At 43.6% G+C, this 14,505-nt stretch overlaps 1 protein-coding gene across 1 annotated transcript in view; it reads right to left on the reverse strand.

The window, feature by feature from the left end:
* Nucleotides 1–13,812, reverse strand: part of PTEN (phosphatase and tensin homolog) — a 49,111-nt gene extending 35,299 nt beyond the window's left edge. The window contains exon 1 of the mRNA XM_074830137.1: nt 13,668–13,812. Within this exon, the coding sequence (XP_074686238.1) occupies nt 13,668–13,746 (79 nt within the window). The 5' untranslated portion in view covers nt 13,747–13,812. The remainder of the gene's footprint in view (nt 1–13,667) is intronic.
* Nucleotides 13,813–14,505: the final 693 nt, after the last annotated feature.

Genomic DNA, 14,505 nt, shown 5'->3' on the forward strand with positions numbered 1-14,505 from the left:
AGCACTCGTACTCAAAAGCACCTCCTTTTACACCCTGCTCTGAGTAGCAGGGCTATATAAATTACCATAGTAAAATAATCCAGTACATTAACCTGATTTCCACAGCACCTCTCTGTAGAAGACAAGCATTCATGCTAGAAACAGGGGTGAAATAAATTCATTTTGACACACCACATCAAAACAAAAACTCAGTTTCAACTATAGTATCACCCATGAGACAGATGCCCAAACTTTACCAAATTACCATGTAACTTCCTCAAATTTCTGTTCACAATCATGAGCTTTACTATGCATTTTTTTCACGCGTTTCAGCCTGCAGTTTATGTTCAGATGCTTTTCTTCTGCTGTTGGCTTTTCCTCTCCAAGAGGCTAAGAAATGAGATACTTTCCAGGATTCCCAGCTGGTGCAAGATGGAAGTGAAGCAGACAGACACCCCATGCAAAGGGTACAGAACATCTTAACAGCAGCGTTTCCAGTTTGCAAGCTCACAGACTTTGTCCAAACACCAAAACCTCAAAACACGCAGGCAGAGAGAGATAAAAGTTCCAAAATAACCAGGGCAGTCTCACGTTTTTGGAAAGCGTGATCCCCTTTTGGCTCACGCATCTCATGTGACCCCTCTCCCCTCCCTCACTCCTCAAGGGCGATGCACGATGTACATGCACGGTTTGCATGCATTTCTTCTTTTAAATAAGAGCAAGCCAGCAGAATTGAATGCTTAAGCTTAACTGTGCATCAACAAATATTCAACAGTGAGCCAGTTGGGGGGGTGGAGGCTGTTTTTAGAAAAACATGGTTGTTTTTTAAATAGGCAAGCCAATTTCTCCCCCACCTAAATAAAAGCATCCTGAAGTACCTTACTTATTATCTCAAAGTCTTGGACTGGAATGCAATTCACACGCCACTGCTGACTCACTCTTCTGTCTGCAACAGATCTGGCATTAAAGGACCCCGGCCGCAGCTCGCAAAGGACACCCTTCCCCAGCACTCCTGCCAGGCTGCAGGCTTCACCTGCACACAACGACAGCAAGCAGCAACCGTGACAAATGCATTCGTACTGCTGGTGAAGATCATTTTGTGTCTTTTTAATATATGCTTCTGACAAGCACGCTGAAGCAGCATGTTGCTTTGAAACTCTTTTGCTGGTTCAACCAGAAGAATGCCTTTTGCTTTAAGGAGCAACACAAGATGGAAGAACAGAGTGGAAGTGCTGTTGCTGTTTGCACAGATGATCTAAATCTCTGAGCAGAAATAGCACTTTCGTCACTTAATTGAAAAAGCTGCCATAAAAACCAAGCTCTTCCACCCTTTCCTCTTCTGTGAAAAGATGCCCCAAGATCTGCAGCAAGCGAAGGGGATGGGTGTTACTGCATCGGTACCAGCTTCCTTTTTTCCTGCTGCTGGGGAACGGAACAGTCCTCCTCAGGGACAGCCTGGGACCACTGCATGGAAGGGTGCGGAGCCAAGCCAGTTATGGGAGCAACTGACCGCTGAGCACCATCTTTGGCAAGTTCTTCTATCACCAGCCATGCCCAACCATTCAGAGACACTGCTTTTCACACCTCAGTTAATTTAACATTAATCTCCAAAGCTGAAATTAAGACATTCGCTACCAAGACGAGATTTCTTACAAAGGAGCTTGGAAGCTGGGCTTACATTCAAAGCAAGAATTCTGAGTCATCATGAAATTGGTAACGATACTGATAATTTTAGAAATCTGAAAGAACTGATTATTTAAAACATGCAACAAGTTCATTATCAATTCCAAGGTTTGCTTTGTTGGTTTTGTTGTTTTTTTTTTTTCTTTTTAGACAGGCAAACGAAAAAAGCCAAAAGCCTCAGCCATTTATTGAGGCAGTTCTACAACACATGCAAAACAAAGTTAACCGAACTGTCTAACTATCAAAATTTGAAATGGGCTTTCTAAAGAACATAAAATAAACCCTGCCACATTTTGCCAACGTAGCTCTTTCCTAAGAAACTCATTCCCAGAAATGGTTTCAACAGCTTTTAAAGCACTCATTCCTTTCTCAGGCTCGTAAACATGGAGGCTGGGATTTTAGTTAGCAACCACAATTAAAAAAATACATGAGAGACACTCATGATACACAACAGCAAAACACTAAAATGCCATCGTCTACTCAAGTTTGTACTTCTTACAAACTACAAAACTTCAACTTTCAAATGAATGAAGATGAAACTACACTATACACAAGGAACCTTAAAATGAAAGCACCCGATAATTTGTGAAGTTATCAAATGCCACAATGAAAAAGCGATGCTTTGTCAATACTGAAGACATACCAAAGCAAATAATCCATACGCCGCTTTGGAAACGCCTTTGCTCTAATGCCATTCGTAGATTTTACAAAACACTGTTCTTAAAGCCTGAAATCATTCCCACAAGCTAAAGATGATAGTCTTTCCAGTTGCTATGAGAAAAATCCTGTATCATTATGCAAATCAGTTATAATCACTTTCAAAAATAGCTGTCTATATATTCACATTATGCCAAGACCAAATTAAAGAATATGCAGCATACACTTTAAATTTTACATACATATACATATAGATATAAAAGCAAATTACTCATGTTGGTCCTGTGGCTGGTTCTGCTCACAAATTCAGCCTTTTCCTAATAATGGAAAGTGTCCAAAAAAGCATACCAAAATATTTACCAATTCTTAAATTCTTAAACAGCCACAAGAAAGTTGCAAAAAATAGGCAGCTATAGCCTTTCCTGCAATGATCAACATTCTCCATATCTAGAATGTGAGTCAATAGAATTTCTAAGTAATTTTATGAAGTCCTATTTCAAACAAAGTATTTAAAACTCTTCCTGCTCTGCTCATGAAGGCAGCTGTAACAGAAAAACAGAAAGCAAATGACCTAATATTCCCACTTTATAAGCATGCTAGAGCATGCAGTGCTTAAGAATCTGCATATAGCTTTACCTTTTAAACCCAACACTGACAACATATTTTTAAATCAAAACACAAATAAAGGACTTTAAAACTATTAGCCCTTTACAATTGAAGGCTTCAGGAAGACCTACCAGGCATTAGACTTAATCTTTCTTTAAAAAGGAAATTTAAAACAAGCTGAGCGTTCCTGAAGCTGGGAATGATGGTCACTGTTCAAGTCATGCTTTGGAGCTAAAAACTTACTGCAAAACCTGAACCTGGCACCTGCCAATAGAAGGACAACAGTCCATTTTTCCTGACCCTGTTTCCAGCTTCCAAATATGAATCGTACTTAACAAAGAACAGATTTAAATTGGTGAATCTATGGCCTGAAAAAAGCTTCGCAAGTGCCAGGAATGCAAATTTTCACTTCCAGTTCAGGCAAGCAAGGCATGTCCTTGCTTTAATCCACTCCTAAACATCCCTCTCCTCACTGGCCCGCAAGCTGCTGTCAGTTTTGCTCCACTATGCATCACCCATCACCCCCCTGGCTGCGGAGAGCCACAGTGCAAAGAAAACCAGCCTCTAGCATGGGGTGGCCAAGCTGTCAACTGCTAAGTCCCATTTGATAGCAACACCAAAGAGCAGAGGAACAACATGACTTTGAAGTCTCCGAAAGTTGCTTTGTTGTCTCAATTTGTCTGCAATTTTCAGGAACTCTGACTTCAGTAACCATGCAACGTGGTCTAGCGGCGCATCTGGCCCTACCAGCAATGAAATGTTAGCATGCTAACCTCAAGCCCTTTAACCTCATCTTAAACAAGTCTGTATAGCAACGACAAGAAAAAAAAAAGAACTGTTCTTGCTGTTCGACAGCTTGACAGCCTGAAGCTACAGGGGGAGTGTTACGAGAAGTGTCCACACTCCATCCTCAAACAGATTTAAGAGTCCTGACAAATGGCCAAGCTCTTATTAGTGCCATTTTCTTGACAGCATCCCTACAAAAAAAAAAGACATAGGAAAATATAACCAGCCAAATCTAGAAAAGTTTCCTAGCATATATACTGTTTAGCCTGTACACATGCATACCTTTTTTTTTTTAAATAGGTGGCATTTCCATTAGCCAGCATGAAACACAAAATAAGTTTACTATTTTCCTATGAGTCTGGATAATCAGGAAGTATAGAGGAAATGAACAGGAAGAAAGTTCTTCAGAGCAAAGGAGGATTCCTTGTAGCCAGCCAGCTGCACTTGCCAACTCTACCATCTGTGCCTTAAAGAACAAGAAAAGAGACCAACTCAGATGTGGCTGAAAGAAACATTTTATGATTTAGAAGAAATGCATTTAACCCCTTAATGCTCAATATTCCAACTGCAACCCTTTTTTTCTTCTCTTTTCTTTTTATTTTTTAATCTTTCAGCTTGTAATTTAAATGCAGCAACCTAGACCAGGAACAATGAAACTGCAGCTCCTTCATATCCGGGAGGCAACCCTGTCCAGATGAAGTCATGAGGCTGACAACAGGTCTGGAGGGGAACTCAAATTCCTGCAGCACGAAGAAGTAAATCAGAAGATGCCTGAAGGTGATACTGCCAGCTTGTCTCGAAACCAGCTACATCCTCAACTCACTTCCATCCCATAGTGGGGGCTTTTGGACCTCCTTACTGTATTGCATTTGGGAAGTATTCCCAGAGCAAGAGTCTCTTCCTTCATCTGTGAGGTACATGAATTCTGTCCTGGAGTTCTCAGCCATATGGAGGCTTTGCTGTACAGCTAATAGGTCAAGAAGATTAGAAAAAAAACACACATAATCTACATAAGCGGGCACCATTTTTTCTGCAAAACATAACCTCATAAACCTCACAGCATAAATACAAAAAATAGTAACAGAGAAGCATGAAAGAAGATGATGTCTACTCTACAGAAGAGCTTGTTCTGACAAAGACTGAGGAAAAGATGCCTTAAGCTTCCATTTCAACATGGTTTGGCATCACAAAGATAGGAAAGCATGCAGATAGTAAAGGAAACATGAGCTTGTTCTGAGGAGCAGCAAATCGCTCTAGAATAGCTGACAATATCACAGCACACAAAAAAGCTACCCTTCCCATTAAGAAAAAGCCAAGAGCAAACAGGAGCATAACAAATGATGCAACAGTACACTATATTATTCATACAAAATTTGAAAGAACTCTTCAGCTGAGGAGTCAAAGACTGGACCTCAACTCCTTACTCAGCTTCAAGTCCAGGTCTACAGCACTGAACAAAACCCTACAATCCCAACAAGTTTCTAGAGGCGAAAACATGCAGAAGTCCAGTTAAGATGGCTTTTTGTCTCTGCTCCCGCTTTGCGAGAAGCCGCATCCCATCTTATCATACCTACTCCGGCATCTCAACTAGCTGTAGCGACACACAGCAGCCGCGGGCCAAGAGCTGAGCCAGTGGAACAGCACATGCGAGGCGGAGTAGCTGTCCTCAAGGTAACACGTCTGCTGAGTAGAACTTCTCAATAGGAGGTAACGTATATGAGAAGCTTGACTGTTATATCTCGGTTTGAGATTTCCAAAGTGCCAAATTTACCTGTTTTGACCCACAACTCAGATTCAACATTAACTCTTTCAAGGCAGAGCACAGGACCTCCCTGGTACGTGTTCTCAGCACACTACCACACTTTGCAGGATCTCCTTTAAAGAAGCACTGATGTGTACTTAAGCATATCCTAACCTCAAACACCCACAGAAAAATACAAGAATTTTATTCAGTAAAAAGAAGTCAGCACAGAGAGTCACTACTTTGATATTTACTGACAGGAAGTGAAAAATGGCTCAGTCTCAACTTTTTCCAAGTCTGAAAGAACATCCAAAACTTTCAGAGACAAGGGAATGTAAAATAGTTTGAGCTGGAGGACAAGTACGTCACACAAAAAAGTTCTGTAAAACAGAAGCTACAAAAATGGGGATTTGTATGAATTCATCAAACCTTAATTTGGGGAATGTATAAAGAGAAAATAAAGGCAAGCAGTAAAACAATACATAAGGCCATCCTAATAAGCTGCTTCTCAACCAATGAACTCCAAGTAGATAATATTCATTTCATTCTAATGAGATCTAGTGTTTTCCTCCTCTAAATGTTAGTACAAGAAAAGGACATTACTTCTCTAACTCACCCACGCAAGAAATTAAAGAACAGAAAATACACAACTACTTCAGTTCTAGCCCGATATATACCCAGGCAATGCAATGAATTTAGCAGAGGCCTCTAAGAAAATTAATCATGCAATTAAAAGCTATTATACTACAGCTTCACAAAGGCAGAATTAAGTTTATAAAGGCATTTCTTAAGCACTTCACTACGAAAAAATGGATATTAAGCAGTTTTTATGCACTGCTGCACGTTGGGGCTGTGAAGCTGGGACTTCATCTTTAAAGGGAACAATGCCAGCTTTTGCAATAGTCATCATCCCAAACACAGAGCAGTTGAGTTTAATTTTTTAGCTGCACAATCAATTTGAGTCACAGAGCCCACTACTTCAGCTACATTGCCTAAAAATCATTATTAAGATACCCTAGATTTATGCAGCATGATACACAGCCTAATTGCATGATTATTTACTTCCATTCTACAGAACTTCTTTTTTTTCAGGGCCTCACAGGCAAGACAGCAAACGAGGCAGATGACGATAGGAGCAAAGAGGATGCTAGCTAGAATTAGAAACTGGAACAGGGATTTGTTTACATCTGAAATATCAGTCTGGGACTAAGATGCATTTGAAAACTAACAGCAATTGCTTAACCCAAAGTAGAGTCAACTGCCCACAAAGCGTACGTGTTTCAGAAGAGATCCTGCTCTACAGGGCCACTTATGAACGTTCATGTACCTTGAAATAAATTCCCTTCTTACAATCTGGAAATCACCATCCCAGTAACTCACACAAATGTACAAACATGCATAGCTTTAATCCCCCAAACCTTCACAGAATTGCCAAGCCAAAGGAGCCTACAGCTACCCTAAGATTTAAGATGAGGCATCAGGTACCTCCAGCAATCACTACTCACAACTCCAGGCTACATCCCATTTACCCCCCTGAAAAAGCTATGCAATAATTAACCTTCTATATCCACCCTACATTAGGCACAGTAAATGAATACAAATCACGTGTAGCTCAGTTCCAGATTACTCGCTGGGTACTTGAGCTGGAAAGGAAGTGGACTTTAAAAGGGAGTTAGTTATGACTAATGACAGCAACTTTGGTCTGTAATGTAATTAAGGGATTTGACAGCTCAACTGCCTATTCCCTCCCTTTTCTTCCAGTTTGTCAGAACACAACTATTGTCCCTTAAATCATTATACAAGAAGCATTTTCTTGTTTAAACACGTTCTAAGGGAAGACTCTAGGCTAAGGTACCAGGGGTATAATTTGTCAGCTTATGCAGTATTAATGTGGCAACAACATTAATCCATTAAAAATATCATTTCATTTAGAAGCTATTCAGAGATTCACAACTGGCAAAAGCAACTCGGTAGACAGAAACTTTATATATAAAATTTGAACTTTGTAATTATTACATTCTGAAGTTTAGTTTTGGTATGGCTTTACATTTTTTAGCACAGAGGGTTTTAACATAATGTCATATTATTACAGAACAAATTATACCAGTTGCTTCCACAACAAAGAGGATTTAGGTGTCCAAATCATCCTACAAGGAAGAAAACTGAAAATACAGTCACCTCTCTTCTGGAAGAAAATTAGAAAATTCTGTACTCCTCTAGACAGTGTTTTAATATGTCATTTAGCAAATACTAGCTTTCTCTACAGCAGTCACTGTACTTCAAAACCTTTTGGTAATAAAAAAAAAATTCTTAAATGAGATGTATCAAGTGTAGCACTGGAGAGCACAGGAAAGCTGGTTTTGTCCCAAAGAAATCTGCTGATCACCAGCCTACCAGCCATCAAGAGCCAACTAATCTTTCCACAGGTATTGCAGTGCAGCAATAATAGCCATTTCAAGTGTTGCACAAGCTCCACACTCAAGGCTATATCCCTTCCCTAAATACACCATAACCATCTCATGAAATCAGTGGAAGTCACATGTAATTATCTTGAGGACAGAAAGGCCTTCCTAACTAGCACAAGTTCCTAGAAACATGCACTTTCAGAATTCATCAACCTTCTTCAAGACTCAAGTTGGCCCGAGTGTTGACGCATGGCCAACCAATCACACCAAGAGCTAAACGGCTGTGATTTTCAGAAGTCCTCAACACTGACCTAACCATTCTCAAAGCCACTGACCAGCCTCAACAAAGATAATTTCTCAAGGGCCTCATGTGCCAACACCTCATCAGTCTTAGTGTAAGAGATAATAAAGATGAACATCAGATTTTTCCTTAAAAAAAGAAATGCTCAAAACCACTATCAGTCCTAGTGAAGCTTGCACTTTATTCAGCATTACCCTCTTAATGTTTAACAGCAAAGCTTTGGATGTTCCAAAAATTACACAAACTGAACTAAGCTTACAAACAGATTTCAATGAAGGTTAGCTTCAGGTGTGCTTTTTCTAAAACGTCACCATCTAAGAAAATTTTGTACAGTGTTCACATTATCTGTACTCATTTCTTTTCCCACCTTGAAAAGAACATATAACCATCACTTCAACAGCAGAGCTACATGAAACCAAGAATCAGTTTGCAACTTCTGTCGATTTAAAAGTGTGCACAGGCAGTTACTTTTTAACTTCATGTTTAGCTTGTGCAAACAGTCTCCAGCAACGCTGCACATTGATTAAAAATTTCTGATGATGCAACATCAAATAGTTCATTAGGAAGCCCGCACTACGTTTAAGCAGCGCAAAGAGATGAGCTGTAATTTGTTAAGCATCTTTGAAGTCCCCTTCCGAGCAACTGCAGTCAAAAAGCCAGGCAGAAAGGGGCTGGGGTTATTCTGAATGGATGCAGCGAGGGTTGCACAACAGAGCACTTGCCCGAATGGTGGGGGTTTTGCGCGTAGGCATCAGCTGTCAAACAACGCTATCCACAAATATGCATCTACTATGGCAGTATGTCAAAGGGTTTTTTTTAGGTTGTGAGGAAAAGTAAGTGATCCAGCACGTCTCTAACCCCAGAAAAGAAAATGCATGAACACACTTGCATCTATCACCACCTCGCTTTCTCCATCTGGACAATTCAAAAATCCTTGGGAAGTGCAGAAAGACCAATTTTCCCAAAATTAAACACCTCCTTGCTGTAGGATGCAACTGAATCAAACTCTGAGAAGCCCCCAGCCAGTTACCGTTTTACTGCTGTCTATTCAAACAGACTTCTTAGATGAATTCAGAGCAAAACTGGCACTAATCTTCTTGTCCAAAACTCAAGATTGTCCCAGGCTCCAGAAGTGAAACGAGTCTGTCGGGCTCTTAACACTGCTAAGTAACATGGTTTACTCCAGAACAAAGAAATACTTTTCCACCAATAAAATGTGTTGCCAGTTGGTTTCTTCTAGTTTCTTCTAACCCCTTACCAGCCCTTCCTGCACTTCTGTGCAAGAACTTGTTACAAAACATCTAACAAACTTCAATTCTAACATGAAACCAAATATTTTAAACGAATGGCATTTCCAACTCAGGCTCTATTTTTAAACGCGGTATGTACCTCATGCCACTAATTCATTTTTTTTCCTGGAAGCTGAGCCATTTTGAGTGAAGTCACATCATTTAAAATTTCATTAAAAATGCAAAGAGCTTTAGGACTGCAAATAGCATAAAGCAGGGTGATATTCTAAGAAGTTTCCACTCGAATTTTAGCATTCTCTACCCTTCATTATAGGAAACAAACTACACGTGAGACTTGTAAATAAACTGCACCCAACATCGAATCTTTATGGAATATTGCTGCAGTTTATGACTATGTAGGTCACGAGCTACACATGCTTCAATTAAGCATCAGGGTAGGCATGCTCTACCCTATGATCAGGCTAGATAGCCATTTTCATGCGTAACAGAAGGCCTGGAAATACGAGACAAAGTCTAACCAAAGCTATAATGGGCACAAGAAGCAGTTACACGATTTTTTTCCACTTTAGTATCAAATAGTTAAACCACTTGCTAAATTCAGTTACACGTGGACTTCTTAAAACACAGGCAAATCCATGCAATGCGCAGGACTCGCATGCAAACATTCTCTCTTCACTGTTCCCTGCAGTAAAACGGTCAACAACCAAGCTGCACAATTTCAGAAATACCAAAGATTATAGTGCCTCAGACAATATACTGGTCATTGCATCATAAAGAAATGCAGCCATCTTAGAAGAAAGCCATTAACCCAAACTTTCCTTCTCACCCATTTGCACCAAAAGGTATCCAGCATTACAGAAATAAAATAGAAACCCAAACATATCAGGAATAAATACAGTATCTGAAATAAGGTATTAAAAAGCTGATCTAATGTCTCCACCTTTAAAACTCTTCTAATTTAAAAATATTTTTTTTCCAAGAGGTACATAAAAAGACTGTCCAGAGAGAAAAGAACATTTGATTAAAAGTAACATCAATATGTTTTTTTAAAGACACTTTTTTCATATTAGCACATGGGGCTATTCTTATATTGTGTATGTAAAGCTCCAGATTTTGAGAAGTCACTGTTTCTCTTTCCTAAAATCCTGCATTATCCACACAAGAAGAATTCTTAACCAACTCATCAGGAACTAAGACTCCCAAGTATGATACCATACTGTACGGTACCATACAGACATCAGTGCCAGTTTTAAAAGGATTTCACACAGACCAACAGAGGAAAAAAAAGCGATCCTCGAAGGGGAGTTCGGCACTCCAGAGCCCAACCCTGCCTGCCTTCTGGCACTCAGGTGTTCCCTGCGATGCCTTGGGAGAATCAACCGTGACCAAAATATAAAGACTGCAAGTCTTTGTCCACCTGGGACACTGACGTACAAACCCTCCCTCAAAGATGGGTAGAAGACAAGACAGACCACAGAATATAGGCTGGAGATCAGGCACCTCACCTGGATTCACTCTAGATGCATTTTATTCTCCACCTTCCAAAGTCCAGGTAATAATCACCAGGTACTGAGTATTTTGGAGCTACCACCGCACTGAACTACTTATATGGAAATATTTACTGCAGGAGGAATTCACACCTCTGTTTCCCATATCCCAGCTAAACGCCCAAATCACTGCGCTATCCAACTTGTATCAGCCTTTCTCTTCTAGCTTGACAGAAGCAGCTACCCTGAAATGACCAGTAATCTGTAAGAGAGGACACTCTTACAATCATGGGTGTGCAGGGAAGCAAAGCTAACTACAGCTTGTTTCAGTCTCAAAATTTTAAGCTCCAGCACGTGGCAAGAAGTACCTTTGAGACCTTAAACCCCGGTCCTCCTACCATACACCACATGCCTTCCCGAACAGCTCACTTAGGTTTCAAGTTTTCTCTTTCTTCATCTAACATCACATGGTTGGCAAGCTAACTCCCAGCTTAGTCCTCTGTCCACACACGTAAGAAATACACAGTTATACATAGGTTATTTTGCAGCTACCAGGTATGATGAGCAACAATTCCATCAGAGCCCTGCAAAAAGAACATCTCCAAGAAGCCAGCACAAAGTGATAAAAAATTAAACTTTCACTTCTGCAGCAACGTCAGCCTTCAAAGCCAAGCCATTATACTGTACAGGCAGCAGTCTTCATTCATTAATTATCTGTTCAAAATGTGCAGCTATGAAAAAAAAAAAAAAAAAAAAAAAAGGACTGGGTATAAGCTTCTTCCAAAGATATTTTTGCAATCATCAAAAAACCACCTTTTCTATAAATTCCATTACAGAATTGCAGCCAGCTACTCCTTTTAGAAAAACCAGCCTAAGCTCAGTGTTCAGTGGCCTACTTCTAATGCAAAATCCTAAGAATAAAATTAACAAGACAAAAAAGTAAAAAATAAGCAATAAACTCCATTTGACATATCATTAGCAACCTTGAGCAAGAAAATCCAGGTTCAGCATTCACCAATGTTCTTGCCGGGAGCAGATGACTAGTTAAAAATATCTGTTTAGGTAAAAAAAAAAAAAAAAAAAAATCGCTCCCTACTAATGGCACATCTGGGCAAAGATATCTGAAATACCAAACTCTTTAACTGTGAAGCCAAAACCTCATTGTTTTTGCCACTACTCAACTCTTTTTGTAACCCCAAAGTTCCCGGCAAACCCTTCACTCAGAGAATCAAAAAATCTAACTCGGGCTTCTGTCGTTAAGTCAGCAGTAAGTGCTGCGCTGGCCTAGGTCAGCGTTAAAGCCATAGGCCAACGAAACGACCAAGTGCAAACATTTAAAAATTCAAGCCTAAAATTGTGTTGTATCAGTATGACAAACAGAATGCAGAAATTGCATACTAGAGCTGCTGCTTTTTAACTAAAAGCTCAGCAGCCACCTGCTGAAGTAAAGAACTTTTCAGGCCATTTTAAAGCCACCAAAATTTTAGGCCAAGGCTCAATGCAACATCGCAGCTCTGTGCTAGTTACAGCTGTTACCGGTTTTGATCCTGCCCAAGAACTGGATTTATTTGTAGCAGCACTTGCTCTGACACGAGTGTAATTGCTCCAAAACCCAATAAATTTCACCCTGATTCTGCTGCAGAACAGAAAGCACTCTCTCTGTAGGGATAAGCCTAGCTCTGCGTGCTACTGTCAATATTCATTTTTCCTAGGACAATTCCAACTTTTAAGGGAGGCTTTTGCTCCAAAACCTCTCGAACACAGTAATGATCTTTCTCCACCACGGAGAAAGACCATGCCCTCGGCACAGCCCCTACACACCATTAACTCTGCAAGGCATTCAAAGCTAAGTATCTGCCTGCCGCCGCTACAGCACATCTGTTCGCAAGGCCACCAAAACTACACACTAGCAATGCTTCTCTACGGTTGGACTCATTAGTCGTAATTGCATACTAATTACATATTCCAGAATTACACTCCTCACCATCCTCCTCGACGAAACCCAACGTGCTCTCGTTCGTAACACATCCTCATGTTCACTGTATCTGAGACTATGCCAAAGCGCAGCTCACACATCGCGGTAGGAAAAGAGGTATTTTTTAATTTGGAAGAAGCGATTGCCACCTCTTGTCACATCGAGAACCTCGCTGCATCGTGTAGCAACTGAGCACAAGCTCTGCCTTACTGAATGTATGAAAATCAGGTCAGAGGACACAGGCTTCGCCTCTCCTGCCGCGCAGACTGAAGCAACCCGAGCAAAGCGATAGGCCTGCCACGATTTATTTGCAATTCAAGACGAGTTACTAAATCAAAAAAAAAAAAAAAAAAGTGCTCTGGACGTGAGTCACGGCAGGACAGGCGTATTTGCTATGTGAGCCGAAAAATCAACACAGCCAGAGATAAGCAGCAGACCCGCGCTGCTCCGGAGCAGGCCGGGGCTCCCCGGGCCGGGGTGGGGGGACAGCAGCTCCGCGACACGGGGGTGGCAGCAGGCAGGCAGGCTGCGATCGCCAAGGCGCACTAGCGTTAATCCTCGCCACCACGGAGCTCCCGTTAATCTGCCCGGCTGCCAGGCCTCGGCTCTGCGGCCGCCCGGACAAAAGGAGGCCGAGGCGGCGGCGGGCGCGGCGGCCCGGGCAAGCTCCGGCGGCAGCCTCCGGCCTCCCGGCGGAGCGGCACCGGGAAGCGCGTTAGGTAACCGCCGCGCAGGTCTGATGCAATAGCTGTACGTGCAGCGCCCGGTGCCGGGCCCCGTCCCCGGCGGGAGGATACAGGTCAGGTCCAGGTCGAAGCCATCCTCCTGGTATCGCCTTTTGTTCCTGCTGACGATCTCTTTGATGATGGCGGTCATGTCTGGCAGCCGGGGGCCGCTCCGGGACAGCGCGCAGGGGCCGGGCGGCGGCGGGGCGCGGGGCCGGGAGGCGGCGGCGGGCCGGCGGCCGCCGGGCGGCCCCGGGCGCGGGGCCTGCTGCGCCGGCGGCTCAGCCCCAGGCGGGCCCGCCTCCCCCCGCGGCGGCGGCGGCGGCGGCTCCCGGCGGCGGCAGCAGCTGCCCCCTCCTCCTCCTCCTCCTCCTCCTGCCGCCGCTGCGCCAAGCGGGGCGGGAGCAGCGGCGGCGGCGGCCGAGCAGAGAGGGTCCGGAGCCGGGCCGAGTCCCTGAGGGTGCCGCCGCCGCCGCCGTCTTTGAGGCGAGCGAGGCGGAGGCGGAGAGAGCAGCTCTCCGGCGCTCCGGGCCCCAGCAATGGTGACAGCGGCGCGGGGCGCCCCCCCGGCCCGGCCCCGCTCCGCCCCGCTCCGCTCCCCGCCCGGGGCGGCGGCGGCGGCGGGCCCGGAGCCGCGCGGTGGGGCCGCGCCGCCGGGCGGGCGCTCCGCGGCGGGGCGGCGGCAGCGGCGGCGGCGGCTCCTCAGGGCGTGCGGGCCGGCGGCGCGGCCTGGCTCATCCCCCCCGGCCTGCTCCGCGCCCAGCAGCGCCGCGCCAGCGCTAGACTCCCATCATGGCTGCAGCTTCCGAGAGGGGAGGCAGCGCCGCCACGCCCCCTCCGCCGCCTCCGCCGCCCCGAGAAAGTAGTCCCCCACGAATCAGCTACCCACCGGCTAACCGCCGCCCCGCCC

Source organism: Strix aluco, chromosome 7, assembly GCF_031877795.1.
Source record: "Strix aluco isolate bStrAlu1 chromosome 7, bStrAlu1.hap1, whole genome shotgun sequence".
NCBI classification, from domain to species: domain Eukaryota; kingdom Metazoa; phylum Chordata; class Aves; order Strigiformes; family Strigidae; genus Strix; species Strix aluco.